Here is a 25,519-nt window from a genome sequence, read left to right as displayed (position 1 = left end):
GTGCGATACTGTATCCGCATTCCTTCCCTGAACCGCGCGAGACAGTTCCTGAATGAAGAAATGCGATTCTGTGACAGGCGCGCGCATTGTAACGGAATTCAGCTCCAAGCCCAAAAATATAACATCCTGAGCGGAAGTGAGATTGCTCTTTGTCACATTGACTCTGAACCCAAGCACAGCGACGTGTGAGAGCACACGGGCAGTGTTTTGAATCACTTTCTCTCTCGAATCGGCTATAATAAGCCAATCGTCTATACAAGTCAGGATCCTGAGACCCGCCGTTCTCAGCAGCGCAAGCCCCACCTCCGCACACAGACAGAACGTCCTCAGACTCAATGCGAGCCCGAACGGAAGAACCGTGAATTCGTAATAAGGATAGATGCTTATGTGAAAAAAAGCATCGCTTAGGTCGACCGAGTAAAACCAATCGTTCTGCTTTATTTTAAGCTTTTAAGTTGTATTTCCGTAAATGTTTGTTCAACACTCTGAGATCCAGAATAGGACGGAGAGAGCCGTCCTTTTTCGGGACCAGGAAATAGCGAGAGTAAAACCCCTGATCGCTTAGATGCGGGGCTACAACTCGAATCGCTCCCTTCTGGAGAAGAGATGAGATTTCGTCTGTCAGAATGTGGGCGGAGCTCTGGTCCGTGTGGGACCAGACCACTCCGTTGAACCGCTGAGGTGATTTGGCAAACTGAAGTCTGTAACCCCTCGTGACTGTGTGAATCACCCAATCGGGGGATGAGACCGACAGCCAGGCCGTCACGTGACTCCCGAGCGGCCCCATCACGTGACTCTGCGGGATGCCGGAAGCCGATCCGGCCGGATTGTTCATTAATGGCGCAATGGCGCCCTCCAGTGGCAAAACCAGAGAAGTTTTCATTTTTTTGTGGGAAACTGGGGACGTAGCCTTTATTGAAACTGTGAGAGGAGTGTGAAGGGGGGTGTTTTTTGACACTGCTTCTGCACTCAATCCCACGTCCTTCCCCTCTGGAACAAGGGAACACACTCCGGATGACACGGGGAACAATGAAGCCTGTGTGGAACAAAGAACAACCCTTGCCTGCAAGGGGGGCTGACCTCGCCGAAAGAGAACCTCCGCCTTTTGGACGGGCGAACCTGGAGGGTAGAACAGGTGTCCGGGGGGCTGGCCGCCCATGAACACGGACTGAAAACCCCCTGTGGCCAAACATGAGGTCGGCCGCTTTCGTTTCTGGACCAAAGGGGCAGGGTTGGGAGGCTTCCTAGCTGCGGCTGCGGCGAAGGACACCTTACCCCAGGGCCTAGCGGGGGGTGGGGGGGTCCGCTCTGCTGAGCCTGTGGTTTCCCACGGGGTTTGTTGGTCCTGCTCATGTAGTGGGACTGGCGTCCCGCAGCAGGAGTGTTAGGTGGCCGCCCAGATGCCGTCTTGAAAGCTTCGTCCTTCTTCTTATCGTCACAGCGCTGCTGCATCAGCGCAACGGCCGGGCCAAAAAGAGCTTGACCCGGCTCAACCGGCACTCCTGCAATGCAACGCTTCTCACTATCAGGGAGACCAGATAGATTAAGCCACAGCGCGCGTTCCCTAACCACCGACAAAGCCATAGAGCGCCCGCTCGCCTGGACAGCTTGACGGGCATTGCGGAGAACGAGGTCATTGACCGTGATGACCTCCTTCCAGAGTTCGGGCGATGGCGACCCACTCTCCAGTTGTTGACCCAAATCAAGCAGGAGTTCCGCCTGATACGCGGACAACAGCGAGGAGACATTGAGAGCTCGGATAGAAAGAGCTGAGGCTTTATATGAAGCCTGATGAATCGACACGGAGAAGCGATCCATCTTGCCCGGGAGGACGGGCTTGGGTGGGGTGCTGGGGGTCGCCCATGCCCAGACCCACCATATCCTTCACCTCAAGCCCCGCGAGACCGTGTTTCAGGTCAAGCGGATCTCCCCAGCAATGTCTCGTGTTTAGCACACGCAGGGAGGACGAGCAGAAGCTGCTTTCTCGGGCCGGTAGGAGGCCTCAGAAGCTTGCCGTCATATACATCTCTCTCCTGATCCGAAGCATTCAGGAGAGCCGGCCATTCGATGTTGAGCCGTGCGGCAGCACCCTCACAAAGCTCCAGCAGTACCGATTGAGGCGGGGTGGAGGGAACCTGAGGGACTGCGGAAGATGGGATGGCTTCCTCGTCATCCGAGCCATCGAGAAGGCCAGCCTCGACCTCGTCCCCGGGAACCTGCCGGTCCGTCAGGGAAACGGTCGTTGGCCGGTAGCAAATCCTCAAACGGGGAAGGACAAATGTCAGCCCAGTCAGAGGAAGTCGCACCGCAGGAGGCCCCCGGGTGCGCAGCGGCATCGCCTTTTTCCCCCTCCAAGTCGGACAGCCCGAAATCGACACACTGGCAGCGGCCGTTTTGAGCCTGTGACGCAGGAGCTTTTTTGGGAGCGCCAGGCAATGGCTACAGTTCTCTGGGACTTCAAGAGCTTCTTGCGCATGCTTGAGCCCCGTGCAGACAATGCAGGACGGATGGGAATCCCTCGCGGCGATGAGCGTGCAGCACGCGGCCGGGCAGGCTCGCGATAGGCTGTCCACCGGAGTAACCGGTGCCGCTTTAGAAAGCGCCATGGAAAAAGAAAAAAGGCAAAAAGGCAGGCAGGCAGCCCACAGAAAAAAAAGGGGGTGCGAGCGTGGGTGGCTCGCGAAGCTAACTTGGCTGAGGACGAGCACGTCCAGCGGAGGCTGATCAGCCGATATGTCCTCCTAAAGACAACAAGTGCAGTCCAAAAAACCAGGGAGCTGTGAGGTAGGAGCAGAAGTCGCAAGAAGCGACTGTTAACTGAGGAAAGGTAGCGCGTGCAGGTGCATTATGCACTCGGGTAAGGGGTGTTACCCTACCTGCCTTTGGCTGTCAAGACAGACTTGGTGCAATTGGATGCTTCTGTAGAGGTCAGGAACGGATGCTCTTCCCATGGGTGGATCTTGAACACGAGATGATGAAAGAGAATCACTCACTCTCTCACACACATTTGCATGCTCACTCACTCACACAATTACAAGCTCACTTGCATTTACAAGCTCACTCGCTCACACACATTTACAAGCTTACTCGCTCTTTCACACACATTTACAAGCTCATTCGCTCACACACATTTACAAGCTCACTCACTCACTCACACACATTTACATGCTCACTCACTCGCTCACACACATTTACATGCTCACTCACTCGCTCACACACATTTACATGCTCACTCACTCGCTCACACACATTTACATGCTCACTCGCTCACACATTTACATGCTCACTCACTCACACATTTACATGCTCACTCGCTCACACACATTTACATGCTCACTCGCTCACACACATTTACATGCTCACTCGCTCACACACATTTACAAGCTCACTCGCTCACACACATTTACAAGCTCAATTGCTCACACACATTTACAAGCTCACTCGCTCACACACATTTACAAGCTCACTCACTCTCTCACTCGCTCACACATTTACATGCTCACTCGCTCACTCATTTGCAAGCTCACTCTCTCACTCACATTTGCACGCTCACTCGCTCTCTCATTCGCTAACACATTTACATGCTCACTCGCTCACACAATTACAAGCTCACTCGCATTTACAAGCTCACTCGCTCACACACATTTACACGCTCACTCACTCACTCATTTACATACTCACTCGCTCACACACTTTTACGTGCTCACTCGCTCACACACATTTCCACGCTCGCTCACACACACTTCCGAGCTCACTCGCTCACACACACTTCCGAGCTCACTCGCTCACACACATTTCCGAGCTCACTCGCTCACACACATTTCCACGCTCGCTCACACACACTTCCAAGCTCACTCGCTCACACACATTTCCGAGCTCACTCGCTCACACACATTTCCGAGTTCACTCGCTCACACACATTTCCGAGTTCACTCGCTCACACATTTACATGCTCGCTCACACATTTACATGCTCACTCGCTCACTTACACATTTACACGCTCACACACATTTACAGCATTTGGCAGACGCCCTTATCCAGAGCGACGTACATAAGTGCTTAAATCTCTAACATTGAATACATTAATCCTGGCTCACTAAGTTACATACTTAAGATACCATGAGTTTAAAACATTTGTTCATTTACACGATCACACACATCTACACGCTCATTCGCTCACACACATTTACATGGCTCCCTCGCTCGCTCACACATTTACATGCTCCCTCACTCGCTCACACATTTACATGCTCCCTCACTCGCTCACACATTTACCTGCTCACTCGCTCACACATTTACATGCTCACTCGCTCACACATTTACATGCTCACTCACTCGCTCACACATTTACCTGCTCACTCGCTCACATTTACATGCTCACTCGCTCACATTTACATGCTCACTCGCTCACACATTTACCTGCTCACTCGCTCACATTTACATGCTCACTCGCTCACATTTACATGCTCACTCACTCACACATTTACATGCTCACTCACTCGCTCACACATTTACATGCTCACTCGCTCACACATTTACCTGCTCACTCGCTCACACATTTACCTGCTCACTCACTCGCTCACACATTTACCTGCTCACTCGCTCACACATTTACCTGCTCACTCACTCGCTCACACATTTACCTGCTCACTCGCTCACACATTTACCTGCTCACTCACTCGCTCACACATTTACATGCTCACTCACTCGCTCACACATTTACCTGCTCACTCGCTCACATTTACATGCTCACTCACTCGCTCACACATTTACATGCTCACTCGCTCACATTTACATGCTCACTCACTCGCTCACACATTTACATGCTCACTCGCTCACACATTTACCTGCTCACTCGCTTACACATTTACCTGCTCACTCGCTCACACATTTACATGCTCACTCGCTCGCTCACACATTTACCTGCTCACTCGCTCACATTTACATGCTCACTCGCTCACACATTTACCTGCTCACTCGCTCACACATTTACATGCTCACTCACTCGCTCACACATTTACATGCTCACTCACTCACACATTTACATGCTCACTCACTCGCTCACACATTTACATGCTCCCTCACTCGCTCACACATTTACCTGCTCACTCGCTCACACATTTACATGCTCACTCACTCGCTCACACATTTACCTGCTCACTCACTCGCTCACACATTTACCTGCTCACTCGCTCACACATTTACATGCTCACTCACTCGCTCACACATTTACCTGCTCACTCGCTCACATTTACATGCTCACTCGCTCACACATTTACCTGCTCACTCACTCACACATTTACATGCTCACTCACTCACACATTTACATGCTCACTCACTCACACATTTACATGCTCACTCACTCGCTCACACATTTACATGCTCACTCACTCGCTCACACATTTACATGCTCACTCGCTCACACATTTACATGCTCACTCGCTCACACATTTACCTGCTCACTCACTCGCTCACACATTTACCTGCTCACTCGCTCACACATTTACCTGCTCACTCACTCGCTCACACATTTACATGCTCACTCACTCGCTCACACATTTACCTGCTCACTCGCTCACATTTACCTGCTCACTCGCTCACACATTTACATGCTCACTCACTCGCTCACACATTTACCTGCTCACTCGCTCACATTTACATGCTCACTCACTCGCTCACACATTTACATGCTCACTCGCTCACACATTTACCTGCTCACTCGCTTACACATTTACCTGCTCACTCGCTCACACATTTACATGCTCACTCACTCGCTCACACATTTACCTGCTCACTCGCTCACATTTACATGCTCACTCGCTCACACATTTACCTGCTCACTCGCTCACACATTTACATGCTCACTCACTCGCTCACACATTTACATGCTCACTCACTCACACATTTACATGCTCACTCACTCGCTCACACATTTACATGCTCACTCGCTCACACATTTACCTGCTCACTTGCTCACACATTTACCTGCTCACTCGCTCACACATTTACCTGCTCACTCACTCGCTCACACATTTACCTGCTCACTCGCTCACATTTACATGCTCACTCACTCGCTCACATTTACATGCTCACTCACTCGCTCACACATTTACCTGCTCACTCGCTCACACATTTACATGCTCCCTCACTCGCTCACACATTTACATGCTCCCTCACTCGCTCACACATTTACATGCTCCCTCACTCGCTCACACATTTACATGCTCCCTCACTCGCTCACACATTTACATGCTCCCTCACTCGCTCACACATTTACATGCTCCCTCACTCGCTCACACATTTACCTGCTCCCTCGCTCGCTCACACATTTACCTGCTCACTCGCTCGCTCACACATTTACCTGCTCACTCGCTCACACATTTACATGCCCTCTCACTCGCTCACACATTTACATGCTCCCTCACTCGCTCACACATTTACATGCTCCCTCACTCGCTCACACATTTACATGCTCCCTCGCTCGCTCACACATTTACATGCTCCCTCGCTCGCTCACACATTTACCTGCTCACTCGCTCACACATTTACCTGCTCCCTCGCTCGCTCACACATTTACCTGCTCACTCGCTCACATTTACATGCTCACTCACTCGCTCACACATTTACCTGCTCACTCGCTCACATTTACATGCTCACTCGCTCACACATTTACCTGCTCACTCGCTCACACATTTACATGCTCACTCGCTCACACATTTACCTGCTCACTCGCTCACACATTTACATGCTCACTCGCTCACACATTTACATGCTCACTCGCTCACAGATTTACATGCTCACTCACTCGCTCACACATTTACATGCTCACTCACTCGCTCACAGATTTACATGCTCACTCACTCGCTCACACATTTACATGCTCACTCACTCGCTCACACATTTACATGCTCACTCACTCGCTCACACATTTACATGCTCACTCACTCGCTCACACATTTACATGCTCACTCACTCGCTCACACATTTACCTGCTCACTCGCTCACACATTTACCTGCTCACTCGCTCACACATTTACCTGCTCCCTCACTCGCTCACACATTTACCTGCTCCCTCACTCGCTCACACATTTACCTGCTCACTCACTCGCTCACACATTTACCTGCTCACTCACTCGCACACACATTTACCTGCTCACTCGCTCACACATTTACCTGCTCACTCGCTCACACATTTACCTGCTCACTCGCTCACACATTTACATGCTCACTCGCTCAGATTTACATGCTCACTCACTCGCTCACACATTTACATGCTCACTCACTCGCTCACACATTTACATGCTCACTCGCTCAGATTTACATGCTCACTCACTCGCTCACACATTTACATGCTCACTCACTCGCTCACACATTTACCTGCTCACTCGCTCACACATTTACATGCTCACTCGCTCAGATTTACATGCTCACTCGCTCAGATTTACATGCTCACTCACTCGCTCACACATTTACATGCTCACTCACTCGCTCACACATTTACATGCTCACTCACTCGCTCACACATTTACATGCTCACTCACTCGCTCACACATTTACATGCTCACTCACTCGCTCACACATTTACATGCTCACTCACTCGCTCACACATTTACATGCTCACTCACTCACTCACTCACACACATTTACATGCTCACACATTTACACGCTCACTTCCTCACATGCTCGCTCACACATTTACACACTAGGCCAGGTGCATAAAGACATGGTTAGTTAGTGTTGAACTGCACAGGACCATGACTATGACCCCACCTTTGGGATGAACTGGAAAGCTGACTGTGCTGAAGGATTCCTCACCTGATATAACTCACCAATTCCCCCATGCAATGCTCAAAGGTCTAGTGGGAAAACTTCCTAGAAGCGTGGAGAATACTGTAACAGCAAAAGGAGATTAAATCTTAAACAGGATGTCCACAAAGCTTGATGATCACGTCAACAAACTTTTGCCTATATAGTGCCCACACAATTATAATAATCTTTTTTTTTTCCCGTAACGTTTTCAATTACCCAAATTATCAGTTAATCACAGATACAAGTAATCAATGAAGATGAATAAACATATGCAAAAAGATAAGAAAGCATCTAATAAAATGTGCTTTGAAATAAAATTAAATCTCGAAATAGTTTTATACAATACTAATTATACAAAAATGTATAATAAATAAACAAACCAAATTGTTTTGTCTGTCGAGTTTATTCTAAATGCCTGGCAATACGATTCACTAGCTGTTTCAGAATCTTTTAAAACCCCCCCGGACATTTAACGTTCAAAGCTCAGAATTCAGCTTGAACAGAAAGACAATTAGCTTAGCAAGAACTAATTAGCTTCCTCTCTACTCCACAGCTTGCACAAGGAAGAAAAGCAAGAGTTTTACCCTGATTTCAAAGGCATTTTAATGAGTCATCCACTTAGCTCAGTAAAGAATAAGTGTTACATTATACCAAGAACAGGACAATGGGACAATAAAAAGAGATCATTCAAAGCTGAAGAAGCAGAAACATAATAATCGCTGGATTGCGTTCAGGATTTTGGCAACATGTGAGAAGGTCAAATAAAAAAAGATCATTTAAAGGGGATATTTTCATAATTCACCTAATGATAAACAGATTCAGATCAATAGAATTTGATATTAATACTGTGGCAAATTGTCATACACCTGTGGCTCCTACCTACAGTACTGTATAACACATTACATGGTTCATTTCAACTCAGATGGAGAATTACATTTTAAATCAATGACTAAGGGCAAAATCATTAACTTCCTTAAAAGTCCATTAAATAACGTATTCAATGTTGTTTACAATTCTTTAACACAATGTAAAAATCAAACACAAAAGAAAAAATAAAAACCCAAAAACTCTATTATAAGATGTCCACTCTTTTAAGTACAGGTTTATACTTGATACTTGCAGGTGAAGGACGATGTGTAAAAATTCCTAACAAAACACATGAGCACATAATACAGTTAGAGAATTCCCATTTTATAGTTCACTAGTGCAAATATAGCAAGTGGTGTCACTCGTTTGTATAATGCATGGCATCCAGTTTATAGGTGAGCAGATCAGACAGCAGATCCTCATCTGTGATTGTGAGAAATCGTTCGAGCGAAACACCTCGTAAGTAAAAAGCTGTTGCTGAATCCTGAAACGGTGAGTGAACTTTAAATAGTGCGCCATCTCAAAACACCGACAGTGAATTACTATAAGAAATCGAAAAGAACGTCTCGACCACAATTTTGCAACCTATATATAGATATAAAAAAATAAATAAATACGTAGATGTTACCTCGAGAAAAGAGCTGCTCCCACTGACACCAAAACTACATGACCACGGCAGCATGCTAGCATGACACGAGAGATGCTTCCATTCTTTCAAAATAACACCAGATTGAGCTATAGATAGAGGACGGAGCAGTGATAGTATTGATATTCAACCGAGTGCCTATAAATGGTTTGAGATAAGAAAAGTAAAACAGGTACGAGGAACAGGGGACAAAATCATTGTACTGAATCATACTGAAATGCGACTGCATTCACATTATTCTGCATTTACGATCCTCCAGTACCAGATGGGTGACATTGTTGTTTTGACACAGATGTTTTGAGTACTGTACAGACTAACAAGCAGGCTGCAGCAGGCAGAAACAACGCTCAGCGGTTAGTGTTCATCGTGACACGTAGATGACAGGAAACCGTTAGTGCCGTGAGACCCGTTGGTCCCGTTAGTGTGGTGTTTGTGACCAGACGGCGCCACTTCCTCTTCGTCAGAACTTGACTCGATGTCGCTGCGGTCATCCTTTGACACCTGTGGAAAAGAGAAGTGGCTTCAGACATCTAAAATGGTTAAGCATTATACACAGACACATTACATGTTTGCAAAGGTGTTATGATTATACACCCACCACACCAACCACTTTATTAAAAACACCAGACATCTGGATTTACGTCATTATTTATTCAGCCGATCACGTGGCAGCAGAGCAACGCGTTAAATGTGTGAAAAATGTGATTTTGACTGTGGTATGATCGTTGGTGCAAAATGGGCTTGAGTATTTCTGAAACAGCTGGGATTTTCAAACAGAACAATCTCTAGAGTTTACACAGAATGGTGTGATTAAAAACAAATAAACAGTGTTCCAAAGCCTGGAGTTGGAGAAGCTTGTCCAGTTCTGATGAACCTGACCCCAACATAGCCTCAGATCCCAGTTTTTCACTAACAGAAATGAAACCTGAATTGTTCTTCTGCTGCTGCTCAACCACCTCAAGGTTTATTGAGCTGTGATTTATGAAATGCTTTTCTGTGCACCACTGTTGTAAAAAGTGGTTATTTGTGTTACTGTAGCCCTTTGGTCAGTCTGGCCAGACATTCTCCTCTGACCTTTCTCATTAATAAAGGTTTTCTGACTGTTAAAGTTTAGGTGTTCCTAATAAAGGGGGCAGTGAGAATACAATGATGCTTTCTTTAATATAAAAGAAAATTGTACAGGATCGTGCCAGCAATTTAACCCCATTGTCACTAACTATTTAAGGCACACTTTACATCTAATTATTGAATTTTATTCTTTAAATGTCTCAACACACACACATATATACATACATATACATATATATATATATATATATATATATATATATATATATATATATATATATATATATAATCAGGTTGGTGGAGAGCTCCTGAGGAGTGGAGGAGTTTAAGTATCTTGGGGTCTTGTTCACGAGTGAGGGAAGGATGGAGCGGGAGATCGACAGGCGGATCAGTGTATCTTCTGCAGTGATGCGGTCGATATACCGGTCTGTTTTGGTGAAGAAAGAGCTGAGCCGCAAGGCGAAGCTCTCTATTTACCAGTCGATCTACGTTCCTACCCTCACCTATGGTCATGAGCTTTGGGTCATGACCGAAAGGACAAGATCCCGGATACAGGCGGCCGAAATAAGTTTCCTCCGCAGGGTGGCTGGGCGCTCCCTTAGAGATAGGGTGAGGAGCTCGGTCACTCGGGAGGAGCTCAGAGTAGAGCCGCTGCTCCTCCACATCGAGAGGAGTCAGCTAAGGTGGCTCGGGCATCTGTTCCGGATGCCTCCTGGAAGCCTCCCTGGAGAGGTGTTCCGGGCATGTCCAACCGGGAGGAGGCCCCTGGGAAGACCTAGGACACGCTGGAGGGACTATGTCTCTCGGCTGGCCTGGGAACGCCTCGGTATTCCCCCAGAAGAGCTGGAGGAAGTGTCTGGGGAGAGGGAAGTCTGGGCGTCCCTGCTTAGACTGCTGCCCCCGCGACCAGGCCCCGGATAAGCGGTAGAAAATGGATGGATGGATGGATATTATATATATATCCATATATATAAATCTTCTAATTCATCGTTGAAGGATTTAAAACCTGTAGTTCTTCTTGTGAGCAAGTCAGACTAACTGATCAGAATGAAATATATAATATTTTAATATATATAAAATTCCATGATTACAAGCACCTTGATTGACATATAAAACAAGGTGCTGATAAACACCTAGTCGTTGATATAAACATCAAATATAAATGAACTGATTAATAAAATGGACTGTAAAAATGCTACCTGTTTGTTATAACATACTCTAGCAATACATTTGATTTGATGTAGCATTTCTGCACATACTTACATGTAAAGGATTCCACTTTCCCACCTGAGGCAATGCAGGATTAGCAAAGAGAACAGAGACATAACACTTAAGAGAAGCCGTGTAGAGCAGAAGATGAACTTAGCAGAGGTTAAACATGCATGTGTAATAGGTTTCTTTATCGTATAAGCCATTTATTCTGACTCTGTTTAAACAGTTCTTCCCAGTAAATAAATAAAAAATCAAATCAATGAAGCATAGATGTGATAACCAGCACGAGATTAGATAGATTCAGTGAGAATAGTCACTGTTTGAGCATGCAGAGCAAATCATGCACGATGGGAACGCGTGTAGGCTGCAATCTCTTACCTTGCCTTTGGAGATGGCTTTGCAGGCTATTTTCACTATGAGATAGGACCAGAAAATGTGTAAACCCTGAAGCAGCACCAGAAGCCCGTTAAACACCCACCAAGATGGGTACGGCCCCACGATCTCCCAGCTCTCGAATAGAGTGGTGTTTAAAATCCTGTGTTCAGATCAGACACAAAATCAAGCATAACGTTCACATCATCACAGTGACTATAAATAAATGAATATATGAATGAAATTCAGCCAAGGTGGGACTGGTGCAAAATACAAAACTCTAGGGAATGAACTGGAATTATAGAAAGAAAAAAAAAAGAAAAAAGAAAAACTGACCATTAGGGAATTTTAGCTAAAGGATTTTATCCATAAGGCTATGCACAGATTCCTCATCCAACAGAACGGAATACGGAGACACGTGTACCAAGTTCTCAAATACCAAATCCTTATATAAATAAATAACTAAATAAGCACACATCATGATTAAAGATTTCAATTTGTGGAGGGGACGAGATGTTGGACTACTGAACTGAAAGGTTGAGAGTTTAAATCCCAGCACAGTCTAGCTGTCACTCTGGACCTTAACCTTCAACTGCTCAGTTTTATAAATGAGATGAATGGAAGATACTCTGGAAAACATTCCAAATCGCTATGTTGTTTTATGTACAGTAGCACCAGGGTCATGGAGGAATGTTTCATTTCACTGTGTACTGCATCAGCTATATATGGTTAAAAATGACAAATGCTTCTTGACTTGACGGTTGACTTGAAATGCCATAAATAGAACCACTTTATTCTGCTCAAGGACACAAACACCTTCGAAGCAACGTCAGTCCACTACATCACACTCATTTATACCTAGAATAGTCAGTCCACGTACCTAAATATTTCTGGGAGATGGAAGGAAATCCAGTAGAGAACATAAACTTCACACACTGTAAGCAAGCACCAGACCCTGAAGCAGTGAATTAGCAACAATTCTGTACTTCCTGCTTGCATATTCACTTTCATAGACAAACTCAATACTCAAAGAAGGTAAATTTACGAAATCCTTAATACAACCAGAACATCAGAGGGTAACATGATTTTACGTAATGCTTTGTTTGGAAACCTGAACTCATAAAAAAATCCTAAATAATACAGACACGATGCACTGCCAGTTAAACTTAATTCAGCCCTGTCAATATAGCAGAGATCCTGACAAAACATCAGCCTCATATTCTCTCGAAACAACCATGCAGATCTGTATACATTTAGTCATGATTGCAGTACAGAGTACAGAGCCGTGATATCCAGAAAACAGCAATTTATTTTTGCCACTCATTTGATTTAATCAATTGTATAATTTCCATAAAGTTTTACTATTTTAGCAGCTTTTTTGAGCTGCAAGACTTTTTAGCTGTTTATAGTTGCATCCTTAATGATGTGAAATGGACATAAAACCAGCTCTAGTAGCTACTATAAGCAGTCATTAATTCACCAGACACTCTTTTTTCTTGATGTTAATAAGATGTCCATTAGACTTACATTTCTCAGAGAACTTCAAAGGAACACCACTTCAAGGTAGTTGTTTCCTCAAGCTTTCCCATAGACGAGTCCATTAAAAGTGTAATGTCAAAAAATGCAATCATTATTCTCTTGATGTGTCATTTGGAGATGCACTAGGATGTGCTAGTCTTGAAAAGATTTGTCTAGTGTAGTTTCTGCTTTAGCTGCAGTTTTAACATCTGTCATGGGGAAAGAAGAACAAAAATCTCATATGCAAGACCTTAGAATCAATCCAACAATGTATGATGCCACTCAGCAGAATCACCAGACTATAAAAGTATATTTTCTAGTGGCAAAAACTACACCAAAGCCTAAACCTAATTGCAAAAACTACACCAAAGCCTAAACCTAATGGCAAAAACTACACCAAAGCCTAAACCTAATGGCAAAAACTACACCAAAGCCTAAACCTAATGGCAAAAACTACACCAAAGCCTAAACCTAATGGCAAAAACTACACCAATTTCACGAGCCACGTTCGAATTTCAGGAATGTTCGGGTCCCTGCTTGTAGAGTTAACATAGTCTGGTGCACCCACTGCAAATCAACACTCCTCTTAATATGACAACCCCAAACAGCAGTTTATTAATATTACTTTATTCTGTTTTTGATTGAACAACAGACCTTCATGCAGTAGACTAAACCCCACCAAAGCCATTAAAGGATTCAACGGTATAAAGCAATTCAGTAATCTTACAGACGTCTGCCGTGCTTCCCTCAATCCGTGAGAAATGAGATGTTACTCTACAGTAAATCTCATCAATGAGACTGGACTCATTAAAAACGTTCCACCCCTTGCTTTGGAGAAGCTTTCAGTGTCAATATGACTGAAGTAACAGCACCCAGAATGACTCTATTTAATGTCTGAATGAGTCAGTAGTTGGACTGATGACAGATCAGAGACAGTGACATCACAGCAAAGGGAAACAGGCTTACAGAGAGAAAACCCATGACAGCACTGTTGTGCTCAGATGTAAAAGACTTATTCACAAAAGCTTCATTCTCCTAGTCCACTTAAGGCATAATGCTTTCTGATCATTATCAAGTGGAACATTGGAGATCCAAATATACTGAATCTCCAAGAGGAATCAAAATATTAGCTACAGTCAATGCTGAGAATCAGAATATGTCCTGAACACACACACACACACACACACAGACACACAGACTCAGACACACACAACAAGGTCCTTCATTGTTCTTTTAAATCATTTTTAAGCATGCAAGAACTGTAGTACATTGCAGCTACTACAAAGTAAAACATGAGCAATGCTCCCAATAACCCCTCTCTTACATTTTCTTTTGATAAAGATCTATGCTGTAGCCATAGTAACTGTCCCTTGGCAACAATTCAGATACCTAAATCCCAAGGGGAAAAAGCAGAAAGTAGTGTATCATTCAGATTTCTTGGTCAGAGATATACCGCCAACAGATGGTGCTCACCGACCCAAAAAAATGTCTCCAAGAATGACCGAGAGTTTAAAAAAACCTTTTCTCAACTAATGTAAGTGGCTAAGTGCAGCAGCAAGTGAGAAATGTTATATGTAATCTGGCACAATGAGGCTGGAGGTCATGCGCAACACTGTCGCAACACTATCTGAACAATCAGTAATCAAACCAGGGTGAACAGGAAGCGATGCCGAATGATAACAAGCAGGATACATTACCACAGGGAAAATTAAATATATAAGAGATCAAACTCTGGGATTACAATAATAGATGGAGTCCTAAGGGTTTCCAGGTATGCAGACTAACACAAGCCAATTACTAAAACTGCTTCTAAAAGTTCATCATCATAGACATTACTGACAGAATAAATTTGTAAAGATGCTGTAAGAATAATATCGTCCCAATTTTTGTTTCACAGAGATCATAGAAACCTACACTATTAACGTTACGAAGTGACGAGGTTAAGAGGTGAAAATGTGACAACAGACACCTTGCACAGGTATTAAAGCAAGCTTTATATCTTAAATATAATGAATTCATATATTGCTGGGAAACTGCACAGATGATAAAGACGTGTCACAGAGTGTATAGAAATCTGTATTCAACAATTCACCTGTAACGTAACCACCAGATGCTGTGCTGTTGCTGAAGATGTTATTTGAATGGAGTGCTGGAGACAATAGCATGTGAAATATCAACTACTCTACTGTCAAAACGCATCATCTGCTGTCAGAAATATGCTGTCTTCCAGCGCCCATATTAACACACACACACACACACACACACACACACTCGTATGCTTACAAACACACACGTGTTTCACTCTGCTTGTGAGGCACTTCCACTGACATAATTATTAATGCTGTTAATTAATGCTAAGCCTTGATAAGACAACAGAAACCTTTTAGCACTTATCTTTTTGTTAATCTTAATTTTAAATTAAAGCTTGCATGGAGGTGCGCGAGTTAGATGGATAGAGTACAAATTCTTACCAGACAGGATATAAGGCCAGTCTGGAGCTGATGAACACCAGTGCAAACATGATAAACAGGACATTGCAAAGCCTTTGATACTTGGCATAGTTAGCCATTTTGGCAGCCTGCAAACAAAGAAACAAACATGTATATGATATTTATGCAGAATGTATTACATCATATACATTTTTTTATACATCCTAAATCTTCTGAAGCATCCTGTTTCTCAGACAAATGGGGCGAATCATCTGATACAGCAACTTATTTGTATTTACATTTTATTGTACTGGTACCATAATTTGTCTGCTTTAGGAGAAGTCCACCAACCAGAAATATGCATCAGTATAAGTATCAGTGTCAGGGATCATAAACTAAACACACTGGTGAAGTGCAAGAAGATAATGATCACAGATATAAAAATAGTGACTGTAGGCTTGTACTGTACAACTACAGATCTGATACAACTTATATCAACAACACACAAACCACAATGCTAGGCTGAAGTAGAGGCGGTCTAGCCAGAGGTGATCCTGCGGCGATTCATTTCCAGTGTTACACAGGGAATAGCTTCAGATGAGCTATAGTCAGTAACGGTGTATCCACCAATAAAATGGATAATGGTAGTACATAATGTACCAAACACATGCACTGAATAAACATTTTAGTATAATATTCTGAAACATTTAAGAAAGTCCTCAGTTATTGCAACAGAAATCATTACAAAACCCTGAGACTGATCTCAGGATGTCATCCGTAAACATTACTACATTATTATTCTTACCTCCAACAGCACATCTGAAGCATCATGGAGGCACAGGACGAGCGTGCCTACACGAGCCATGTTATTCACGTAAGATAACATGATCAGAGAGACGGTGGCAACATGGTGCATGAACATGAGCAGACAGTCCTGTGAAAATAAACTCCATCAAGCTGTGACACTCACAATGACATCATTTAATAAACACATCTCTCTAAAAAACCTCCTCAATATATTTGTAGGGGTCAGTTTATGTTGTATTGGATCAATGTTTACATCTCCATCATACTGAAGAGAGATTTCAAGGATAAAAGAGTTTTGCTTTAACTAAGATGCGAATGATTAACTAAGTCAAGTTTTATAGTGAACATAGAAAGGGAAGAAAGGAAAGATTCAACAAATGTAAAAATCACACTAATGAGCCAAAATAAAAATTGTTAAAAACACTTATTCCTGGAATAATTGGAAAACATGCTGATAGTATGGTGGCCGGGAAGTGCAAAACACATTAACAAATCCGAAAACACATTAACAAATCCCAAAACAAATTAACAAATCCCAAAACACATGAACAAATCCCAAAACACATTAACAAATCCGAAAACACATTAACAAGTCAGACAACCCGGAAGAGGTTGGTATAGTTTGTGAATGGAAACTTACCATCATCGGACGAGACACCTTTCATTCACCTTTATATCTTTAATGACAGTCGTCTTGTCCAATGATCGGTAAGTTTCCATTCACAAACTATACCTACCGCTTCCGGGTTGTCTAAATCGGTGCATGAAACACATTAACAAATCAGAAAACACATTAACAAATCAGAAAACACATTAACAAATCAGAAAACACATTAACAAATCAGAAAACACATTAACAAATCAGAAAACACATTAACAAATCAGAAAACACATTAACAAATCAGAAAACACATTAACAAATCAGAAAACACATTAACAAATCAGAAAACACAACGACATTTCAGACAACCCGGAAGCGGTTGGTATAGTTTGTGATTGGACAAGACACCTGTCACTCAAAGTATACATGAAGTTCAACAGTCTGCCGCAGGGAAAAGTTGAAATGGATGGAATGGAATGGATTACTGTGGATTATTTCTGTTATTTTCTTGAACGGAGAACTTTATTTAAACGGAGAACTTTACACATTACACATAAGATTCCATACCTGTATATCTTGAGTGACAGGTGTCTTGTCCAATGATCGGTAAGTTTCCATTCAAAAACGATACACTACCGTTTCTGGGTTGTCTGACTTGTCGTTGTGTTTTGGGATTTGTTAATGTGTTTTCTAATTTTTTAATGTGTTTTCGGATTTGTTAATGTGTTTTTTGATTTGTTAATGTGTTTTGGGATTTGTTAATTTGTTTTGGGATTTGTTAATTTGTTTTCTAATTTTTTAATGTGTTTTGGGATTTGTTAATGTGTTTTGGGATTTGTTAATGTGTTTTCAGATTTGTTAATGTGTTTTTTGATTTGTTAATGTGTTTTGGGATTTGTTAATTTGTTTTGGGATTTGGTAATTTGTTTTCGGATTTGTTAATGTGTTTTGGGATTTGTTAATGTGTTTTTTGATTTGTTAATGTGTTTTGGGATTTGTTAATTTGTTTTGGGATTTGGTAATTTGTTTTTGGATTTGTTAATGTGTTTTGGGATTTGTTAATTTGTTTTCTAATTTGTTAATGTGTTTTGGGATTTGTTAATTTGTTTTCTAATTTGTTAATGTGTTTTGGGATTTGTTAATTTGATTTCGGATTTGTTAATTTATTTTCGGATTTGTTAATGTGTTTTGGGATTTGTTAATTTGATTTCGGATTTGTTAATTTATTTTCGGATTTGTTAATGTGTTTTCGGATTTGTTAATGTGTTTTGCACTTCCCGGCCACCGTATGATAGCTCTTAGTGCTCCACATTAATTGTAAAAGTAAAGGGGAACACAGTGTAAAGGTTTTTACACAATATTGCTCTTGTTGCTCAAAAACACATCCAATTAGTTGAGGTAGCGATGTGCAGGCCAAAAGTAACAGATTAAAAATAAAAATACAAAAAAAAGGGTTGCACTAAAAAAAAAAATGTGGTCAGTGAGATTTAAGAAAAACAACTCTGTATAGTTTAGATTAAAAAAATATATATTTTCTAAAGAAAATGTGATTTTTATACTAAACCTAATTTAAATAATTTTTGTAATTAGTAGATTGAATGAAGTAGTGAGTGAGATCCATTCATGTGGCATTAATGTAAACCAGCAAAACACACTGTTGAAATATCAAGAACATGATGGGAATTCTAACTATAGTGTTAAGTTTAGGCAACTAAAACACTCATGGTAGACTAACGAAGCGGTAATGTGTCTTTTGCAAAACACCAGCATTGTGGGATTGATTCTCTGCTCAGATGCAAGTTCGGTTTTATAAAAAAAATCATGTTATATGTGCAAAAATAAAAACAAAAAAAAAAAACTGTTACTTTTACTCAATTCACTCACACGGAACAGTTGTATGCATTTGGATTAAATACATATATGAACTTTTTTCCAGTGTACATACTCCAATAGCATTTACATCTAAATGACCTCACTGTGAATTTTTGTCTGCTTAGAAACCGCCGAGAAACTAACAACAGGCTTCCCTACAGGTCCCTAGATCAATGTTTTGGCTAAGTTCAGAACAGCAATCCTGTTGGTAAAAGCTGCTCAGAGATGATGTAGCGCATGCTCTCCTGGTGACTCATAGGACTGCAGTAGCACAGCAGGACAGCAACCAGCTGAACAGGAGTCGGATGAAGATGAAGGTGACGAAGAAGAGCAGTGGTGTGAAACAGAATGGAAGCATATGAGACAGACAGGAGGGAACATACTGGAGTGGGCAGGGGGTACAGCAGCTCTTCAGCACATGGTGGAGATTGTGCAAGAAAATGACTGAAAGGAGAAAGAAAAACAACAACAACAAAAAAAATAATACAGACAATAATCAACACAGATTTCTGAGATATGAAAGGGTGAGTAACAGCATGGCACCGGAGAGCAGAAAGTGAGGAAAAGAAAGAGAGAAATAGATTGAGGGGGTTAAATAGAGTGCAGTCTATAAGCAATTATGCAGGGTTACAATTTTTGTCTCACTATTCCAGCTGATTGGATTTGAAATGAAACAATGAGATTAAAGGGTTGAGTGACAGTTTAATTTGTGGGTATTTACATCCCACACTAGGCTGTGAAGCAATTTCCTGGTCACTTTACAGACCGTGTCTCATTTTGAAATCCAATGTACAAGAATACAGCATGAAAAAAAAGCACAAATTGTTACTGTTCAATTACTTAACAGACTGCCTGAGACCAGCCTGCAGGCCAGGAGTAATATAAAAAGCCATAAGTCTTGGTGATTCAGCAGCAGGGGTTGCCGCTAGGCCAGAGCTAGTAAAGTTGTGCTGGGTCCCACTACAATTTTCGTGCTAGATCATTGTCTGATGCGGTAGATTAGAGAAAGTACATCTAAGGGTAGATACATCCAAGATACATATAAAAAATTGCATCATTGAGAAGAAAAATATCCTCTGCATCCGTTTCCACTCCTAAGCGCAGCCCGGTGCTCCTCCCTTCACTGTCCCGCATTGAACCCTCGCATTTTACTCCTTGTTATAATACGATGATGTAGCCGACAGTGCTAACGCTTATTGCTTGGTTAACGACCAGTATGCAAATGTGTATTTAGTTACAGTAAATGAGGACATACCGGTGTCCAGATATAATTTATTTAGCATCAGTTTGATCAAAACGCTTGTTAACTGCTAATGAATTTTTGTTTTTCTGCTATTCTAATTTGGCATTATGCACAAATCTTTTGATGGTTTTTCCATCGTCAGTGAAAACCTTTGATTTATTCATTTAAGGGGATAGTTAGTTAGCCAACTATATAATTAGTTTACACATGAAAATGTTAGTTCTGGACTTAAAGTTGTCTTAACGTTACTAGAATTGAATGTTTTGGTACCGGTTTTGCAAAACATTTCGGCCTAGAAGAAAAATGCTCCCAATCCCACCTAGAAATTTTTGAAAGTTTTGTAAAATTCTTGGAAAACATAAGCTTTCACTGTATGGTACATGCTGCATATTTAGTAAAGGATGTCAATTCCCCCACTGCCTAAATATAGCTGAACAGATAAGAAATTTGTGACATTGGTACTGTAGACCTACCCAAAGTATTTTAACCTAATTTGTTTTCATTAGGTCCACTTAATAACTATATGATTTCCCTTTATTGGAGCTAAAGTGCCTGACCAGGTTCTAGTATGACAACTCCTCTGTGTACAAAGTGAGCTCCATACAGACACGGTTTGACAACGGTGATACGAAGGAATACGAGTGAACTGCACGGAGCCCTGATATCAACCACATTGTACAATTTGGGATAAAGTGGAACGTGACTGTTTGCACCAATGCTCTTGTGTCAGAAAGGGCAGAAATTCTCACAGTAATGCTGCAGAATCTAGTTAAAAACCTTCCCAGAAGAGCAGAGGCTGTTACAGCAGCAAAAAGGGGAACTAATTCCATATGCCCATGGTTTTGCAAAATGTTCAACAAGCATTTATGGGTGTCCAGATACTTTTGGCCATATGGTGTATACACAAGCAAAGACAGATGTACACTTAAAGGAAGCTGCATGTGTGATGTGTGAAATTTCAAAACTGTTATAAACTACAAAGTTCAGTCAGTGTTTTCGCCAAATACCAAACATGTTATACGTCCTTCTACTGTACTTCTAGACTTACTTTTGTTGTTTGCCCTTTTTGTGTACTCTGTATTTTCTAACCCTTACCCTTTAAACACATTTTGGCTGGAAAAAAAAACCCATAATAGAGCAACATTTTTGTTTGCATTCATTACTACTGACTGTAGCTACACACACTCTCTCAGCCAGTCCTCATGATGTGTTACAGATGTGTCAGTGACAAATGCAAATCGTAATCTACCCAACAGCTAAACCTTAAGGGTGTTTGTCTCAGTCACTGATAATCTGCATGTATGTACAGTCTGGGCTAGAAAGAAATCAGCTCCGTCCTCTCTTCTTCATACCACTATGTGTATTTTTCTTATGACAGTCAGTAGTGCTGTTGCACTTGGATCCTCTACACGAGTCCAAAATATTAGTTCCATTTCGTTAGCAGCAAATAATCGGATATGGGTAAAAAGATCTGCATATTAATGTCTTTTAAAGCCCATTTCTGGAGAGTATTAATAGTAACAGCCCCATACAGTGCATGGATCTGGGCTCTGCTTTCACTCCCCCAAACACTCAAGTTCTTGACTGTCTCTCAGCACTCAGCATGAATTAAAGCCATACAATAAATAGTATGACACAACCACAGGCCTAATCATTTTGACCACCCCAAGAGAAAATGTAGCAGTCATTTATTACAGAAGTGTTTAAAAGAGAACTGAGTCAGTGTTCATTAATAACGATGTTCTGTCAGTGGTGGAGGGGAACTGAACCGATGACCAGACAGGCATTTAAAACCAACTAATCAGATGACAAACAAAAGATAAATCCACATGACAAATCCAAAACGAGACTATCTACTATCATATACAAGGACGCGTTTGCCTTTTTGTCACCTAACCTCTTTAATCTGTAATAGATGAAATTATTTGGTAATCATGAATTCTTCCATCATTACAGTAAAGTTAGGAATGGTACTGTATGTAGATTGGTCATGGGGAGTGTAAGTCACAAGGTTTAGGGCATTGGTGGCTCAAGTGTTAAAGGCTCTGGGTTGTTGGTCAGAAGGTCATGGTTCATGCCGCAGCACTACCAAGCGGTCACTGTTAGTCTGTCTGCTCCAGTGGTGACGCATCATATCTGCCTCTGCTCTCTGACCCTAACTTCAAAAGCTGGGATATGTGATGAAAAGAATTCAACTATAATAACTAGATTTGTAAAGTTCGTCACGACAAACTTTGATGTTGGCTTTGACGAGGCAAGTATTCGCAAAGGCCGGTGCTTTTTGGAGGCGAATGGACAGAAAGATAGGGTGCCAAAACATTTGGAGGCAAGGGGAGACGAGCATGTGACGTCATCCGAATTCTCCTGAGGAAGTTCTCCTCATTGTTCTGAGTGTTTTGATATGTCACATGTCCATGTTGTAAAAAGTTTTTTGATTTTGTATATTTTGGGGGCGGGGCTGCGACACAACCGGAAGGCCAGTCGGTAAACCATTTTAAAAGTTTGTTCAGAGTATCACCCTAAAGGAGCTGGCCGAGATTGGTGTAGACAGTTCGAAAGCTTGCCGTGTTATAAACCTCCAAAGTTTATAATGGGAGTCTATGGGAAAAAAGGCCAATTTGAGACCCGGTACCAGAAGTACCGGTACTCGGATCGCTTAGAAAAGTAATAGCAACAAACTTCAGACCAGGGTCTACAACATATCCGTGTAAGTTCTTGACTGTCTCTCAGCACTCAGCATGAATTAAAGCCATACAATAAATAGTATGACACAACCACAGGCCTAATCATTTTGACCACCCCAAGAGAAAATGTAGCAGTCATTTATTACAGAAGTGTTTAAAAGAGAACTGAGTCAGTGTTCATTAATAACGATGTTCTGTCAGTGGTGGAGGGGAACTGAACCGATGACCAGACAGGCATTTAAAACCAACTAATCAGATGACAAACAAAAGATAAATCCACATGACAAATCCAAAACGAGACTATCTACTATCATATACAAGGACGCGTTTGCCTTTTTGTCACCTAACCTCTTTAATCTGTAATAGATGAAATTATTTGGTAATCATGAATTCTTCCATCATTACAGTAAAGTTAGGAATGGTACTGTATGTAGATTGGTCATGGGGAGTGTAAGTCACAAGGTTTAGGGCATTGGTGGCTCAAGTGTTAAAGGCTCTGGGTTGTTGGTCAGAAGGTCATGGTTCATGCCGCAGCACTACCAAGCGGTCACTGTTAGTCTGTCTGCTCCAGTGGTGACGCATCATATCTGCCTCTGCTCTCTGACCCTAACTTCAAAAGCTGGGATATGTGATGAAAAGAATTCAACTATAATAACTAGATTTGTAAAGTTCGTCACGACAAACTTTGATGTTGGCTTTGACGAGGCAAGTATTCGCAAAGGCCGGTGCTTTTTGGAGGCGAATGGACAGAAAGATAGGGTGCCAAAACATTTGGAGGCAAGGGGAGACGAGCATGTGACGTCATCCGAATTCTCCTGAGGAAGTTCTCCTCATTGTTCTGAGTGTTTTGATATGTCACATGTCCATGTTGTAAAAAGTTTTTTGATTTTGTATATTTTGGGGGCGGGGCTGCGACACAACCGGAAGGCCAGTCGGTAAACCATTTTAAAAGTTTGTTCAGAGTATCACCCTAAAGGAGCTGGCCGAGATTGGTGTAGACAGTTCGAAAGCTTGCCGTGTTATAAACCTCCAAAGTTTATAATGGGAGTCTATGGGAAAAAAGGCCAATTTGAGACCCGGTACCAGAAGTACCGGTACTCGGATCGCTTAGAAAAGTAATAGCAACAAACTTCAGACCAGGGTCTACAACATATCCGTGTAAGTTCTTGACTGTCTCTCAGCACTCAGCATGAATTAAAGCCATACAATAAATAGTATGACACAACCACAGGCCTAATCATTTTGACCACCCCAAGAGAAAATGTAGCAGTCATTTATTACAGAAGTGTTTAAAAGAGAACTGAGTCAGTGTTCATTAATAACGATGTTCTGTCAGTGGTGGAGGGGAACTGAACCGATGACCAGACAGGCATTTAAAACCAACTAATCAGATGACAAACAAAAGATAAATCCACATGACAAATCCAAAACGAGACTATCTACTATCATATACAAGGACGCGTTTGCCTTTTTGTCACCTAACCTCTTTAATCTGTAATAGATGAAATTATTTGGTAATCATGAATTCTTCCATCATTACAGTAAAGTTAGGAATGGTACTGTATGTAGATTGGTCATGGGGAGTGTAAGTCACAAGGTTTAGGGCATTGGTGGCTCAAGTGTTAAAGGCTCTGGGTTGTTGGTCAGAAGGTCATGGTTCATGCCGCAGCACTACCAAGCGGTCACTGTTAGTCTGTCTGCTCCAGTGGTGACGCATCATATCTGCCTCTGCTCTCTGACCCTAACTTCAAAAGCTGGGATATGTGATGAAAAGAATTCAACTATAATAACTAGATTTGTAAAGTTCGTCACGACAAACTTTGATGTTGGCTTTGACGAGGCAAGTATTCGCAAAGGCCGGTGCTTTTTGGAGGCGAATGGACAGAAAGATAGGGTGCCAAAACATTTGGAGGCAAGGGGAGACGAGCACGTGACGTCATCCGAATTCTCCTGAGGAAGTTCTCCTCATTGTTCTGAGTGTTTTGATATGTCACATGTCCATGTTGTAAAAAGTTTTTTGATTTTGTATATTTTGGGGGCGGGGCTGCGACACAACCGGAAGGCCAGTCGGTAAACCATTTTAAAAGTTTGTTCAGAGTATCACCCTAAAGGAGCTGGCCGAGATTGGTGTAGACAGTTCGAAAGCTTGCCGAGTTATAAACCTCCAAAGTTTATAATGGGAGTCTATGGGGAAAAAAGGCCAATTTGAGACCCGGTACCAGAAGTATCGGTACTCGGATCGCTTAGAAAAGTAATAGCAACAAACTTCAGACCAGGGTCTACAACATATCCGACTTTGGTGCATGTGGCTCAAAAGCCCTAGGCCGCATTAAATTTTATACATTTTTGTCTAAGCTTAAATAGGAAAACAGAATGTTGGCTTCTACAAAG

At 42.2% G+C, this 25,519-nt stretch overlaps 1 protein-coding gene across 2 annotated transcripts in view; it reads right to left on the bottom strand.

Moving 5' to 3' along the window:
• Positions 1-8,395: 8,395 nt before the first annotated feature.
• Positions 8,396-25,519, bottom strand: part of cers6 (ceramide synthase 6) — a 33,208-nt gene continuing 16,084 nt past the window's right edge. The window contains exons 7-11 of one of the 2 annotated variants that reach the window (XM_060876645.1): positions 16,727-16,855; positions 15,964-16,070; positions 11,981-12,137; positions 11,654-11,677; positions 8,396-9,823 (exon numbers count right to left, since the gene is read on the bottom strand). In XM_060876645.1, coding sequence (XP_060732628.1) covers positions 9,677-9,823; positions 11,654-11,677; positions 11,981-12,137; positions 15,964-16,070; positions 16,727-16,855 — 564 coding nt within the window. In that variant the 3' untranslated portion in view covers positions 8,396-9,676. The remainder of the gene's footprint in view (positions 9,824-11,653; positions 11,678-11,980; positions 12,138-15,963; positions 16,071-16,726; positions 16,856-25,519) is intronic. The other variant, XM_060876646.1, reaches the window with a different exon arrangement.

Source organism: Tachysurus vachellii, chromosome 8 (genome assembly GCF_030014155.1).
Source record: "Tachysurus vachellii isolate PV-2020 chromosome 8, HZAU_Pvac_v1, whole genome shotgun sequence".
Classification (NCBI taxonomy): Eukaryota; Metazoa; Chordata; class Actinopteri; order Siluriformes; family Bagridae; genus Tachysurus; species Tachysurus vachellii.
Note: the sequence above shows the minus strand (reverse complement) of the source record. Positions and strands in the feature narration are given on the sequence as shown.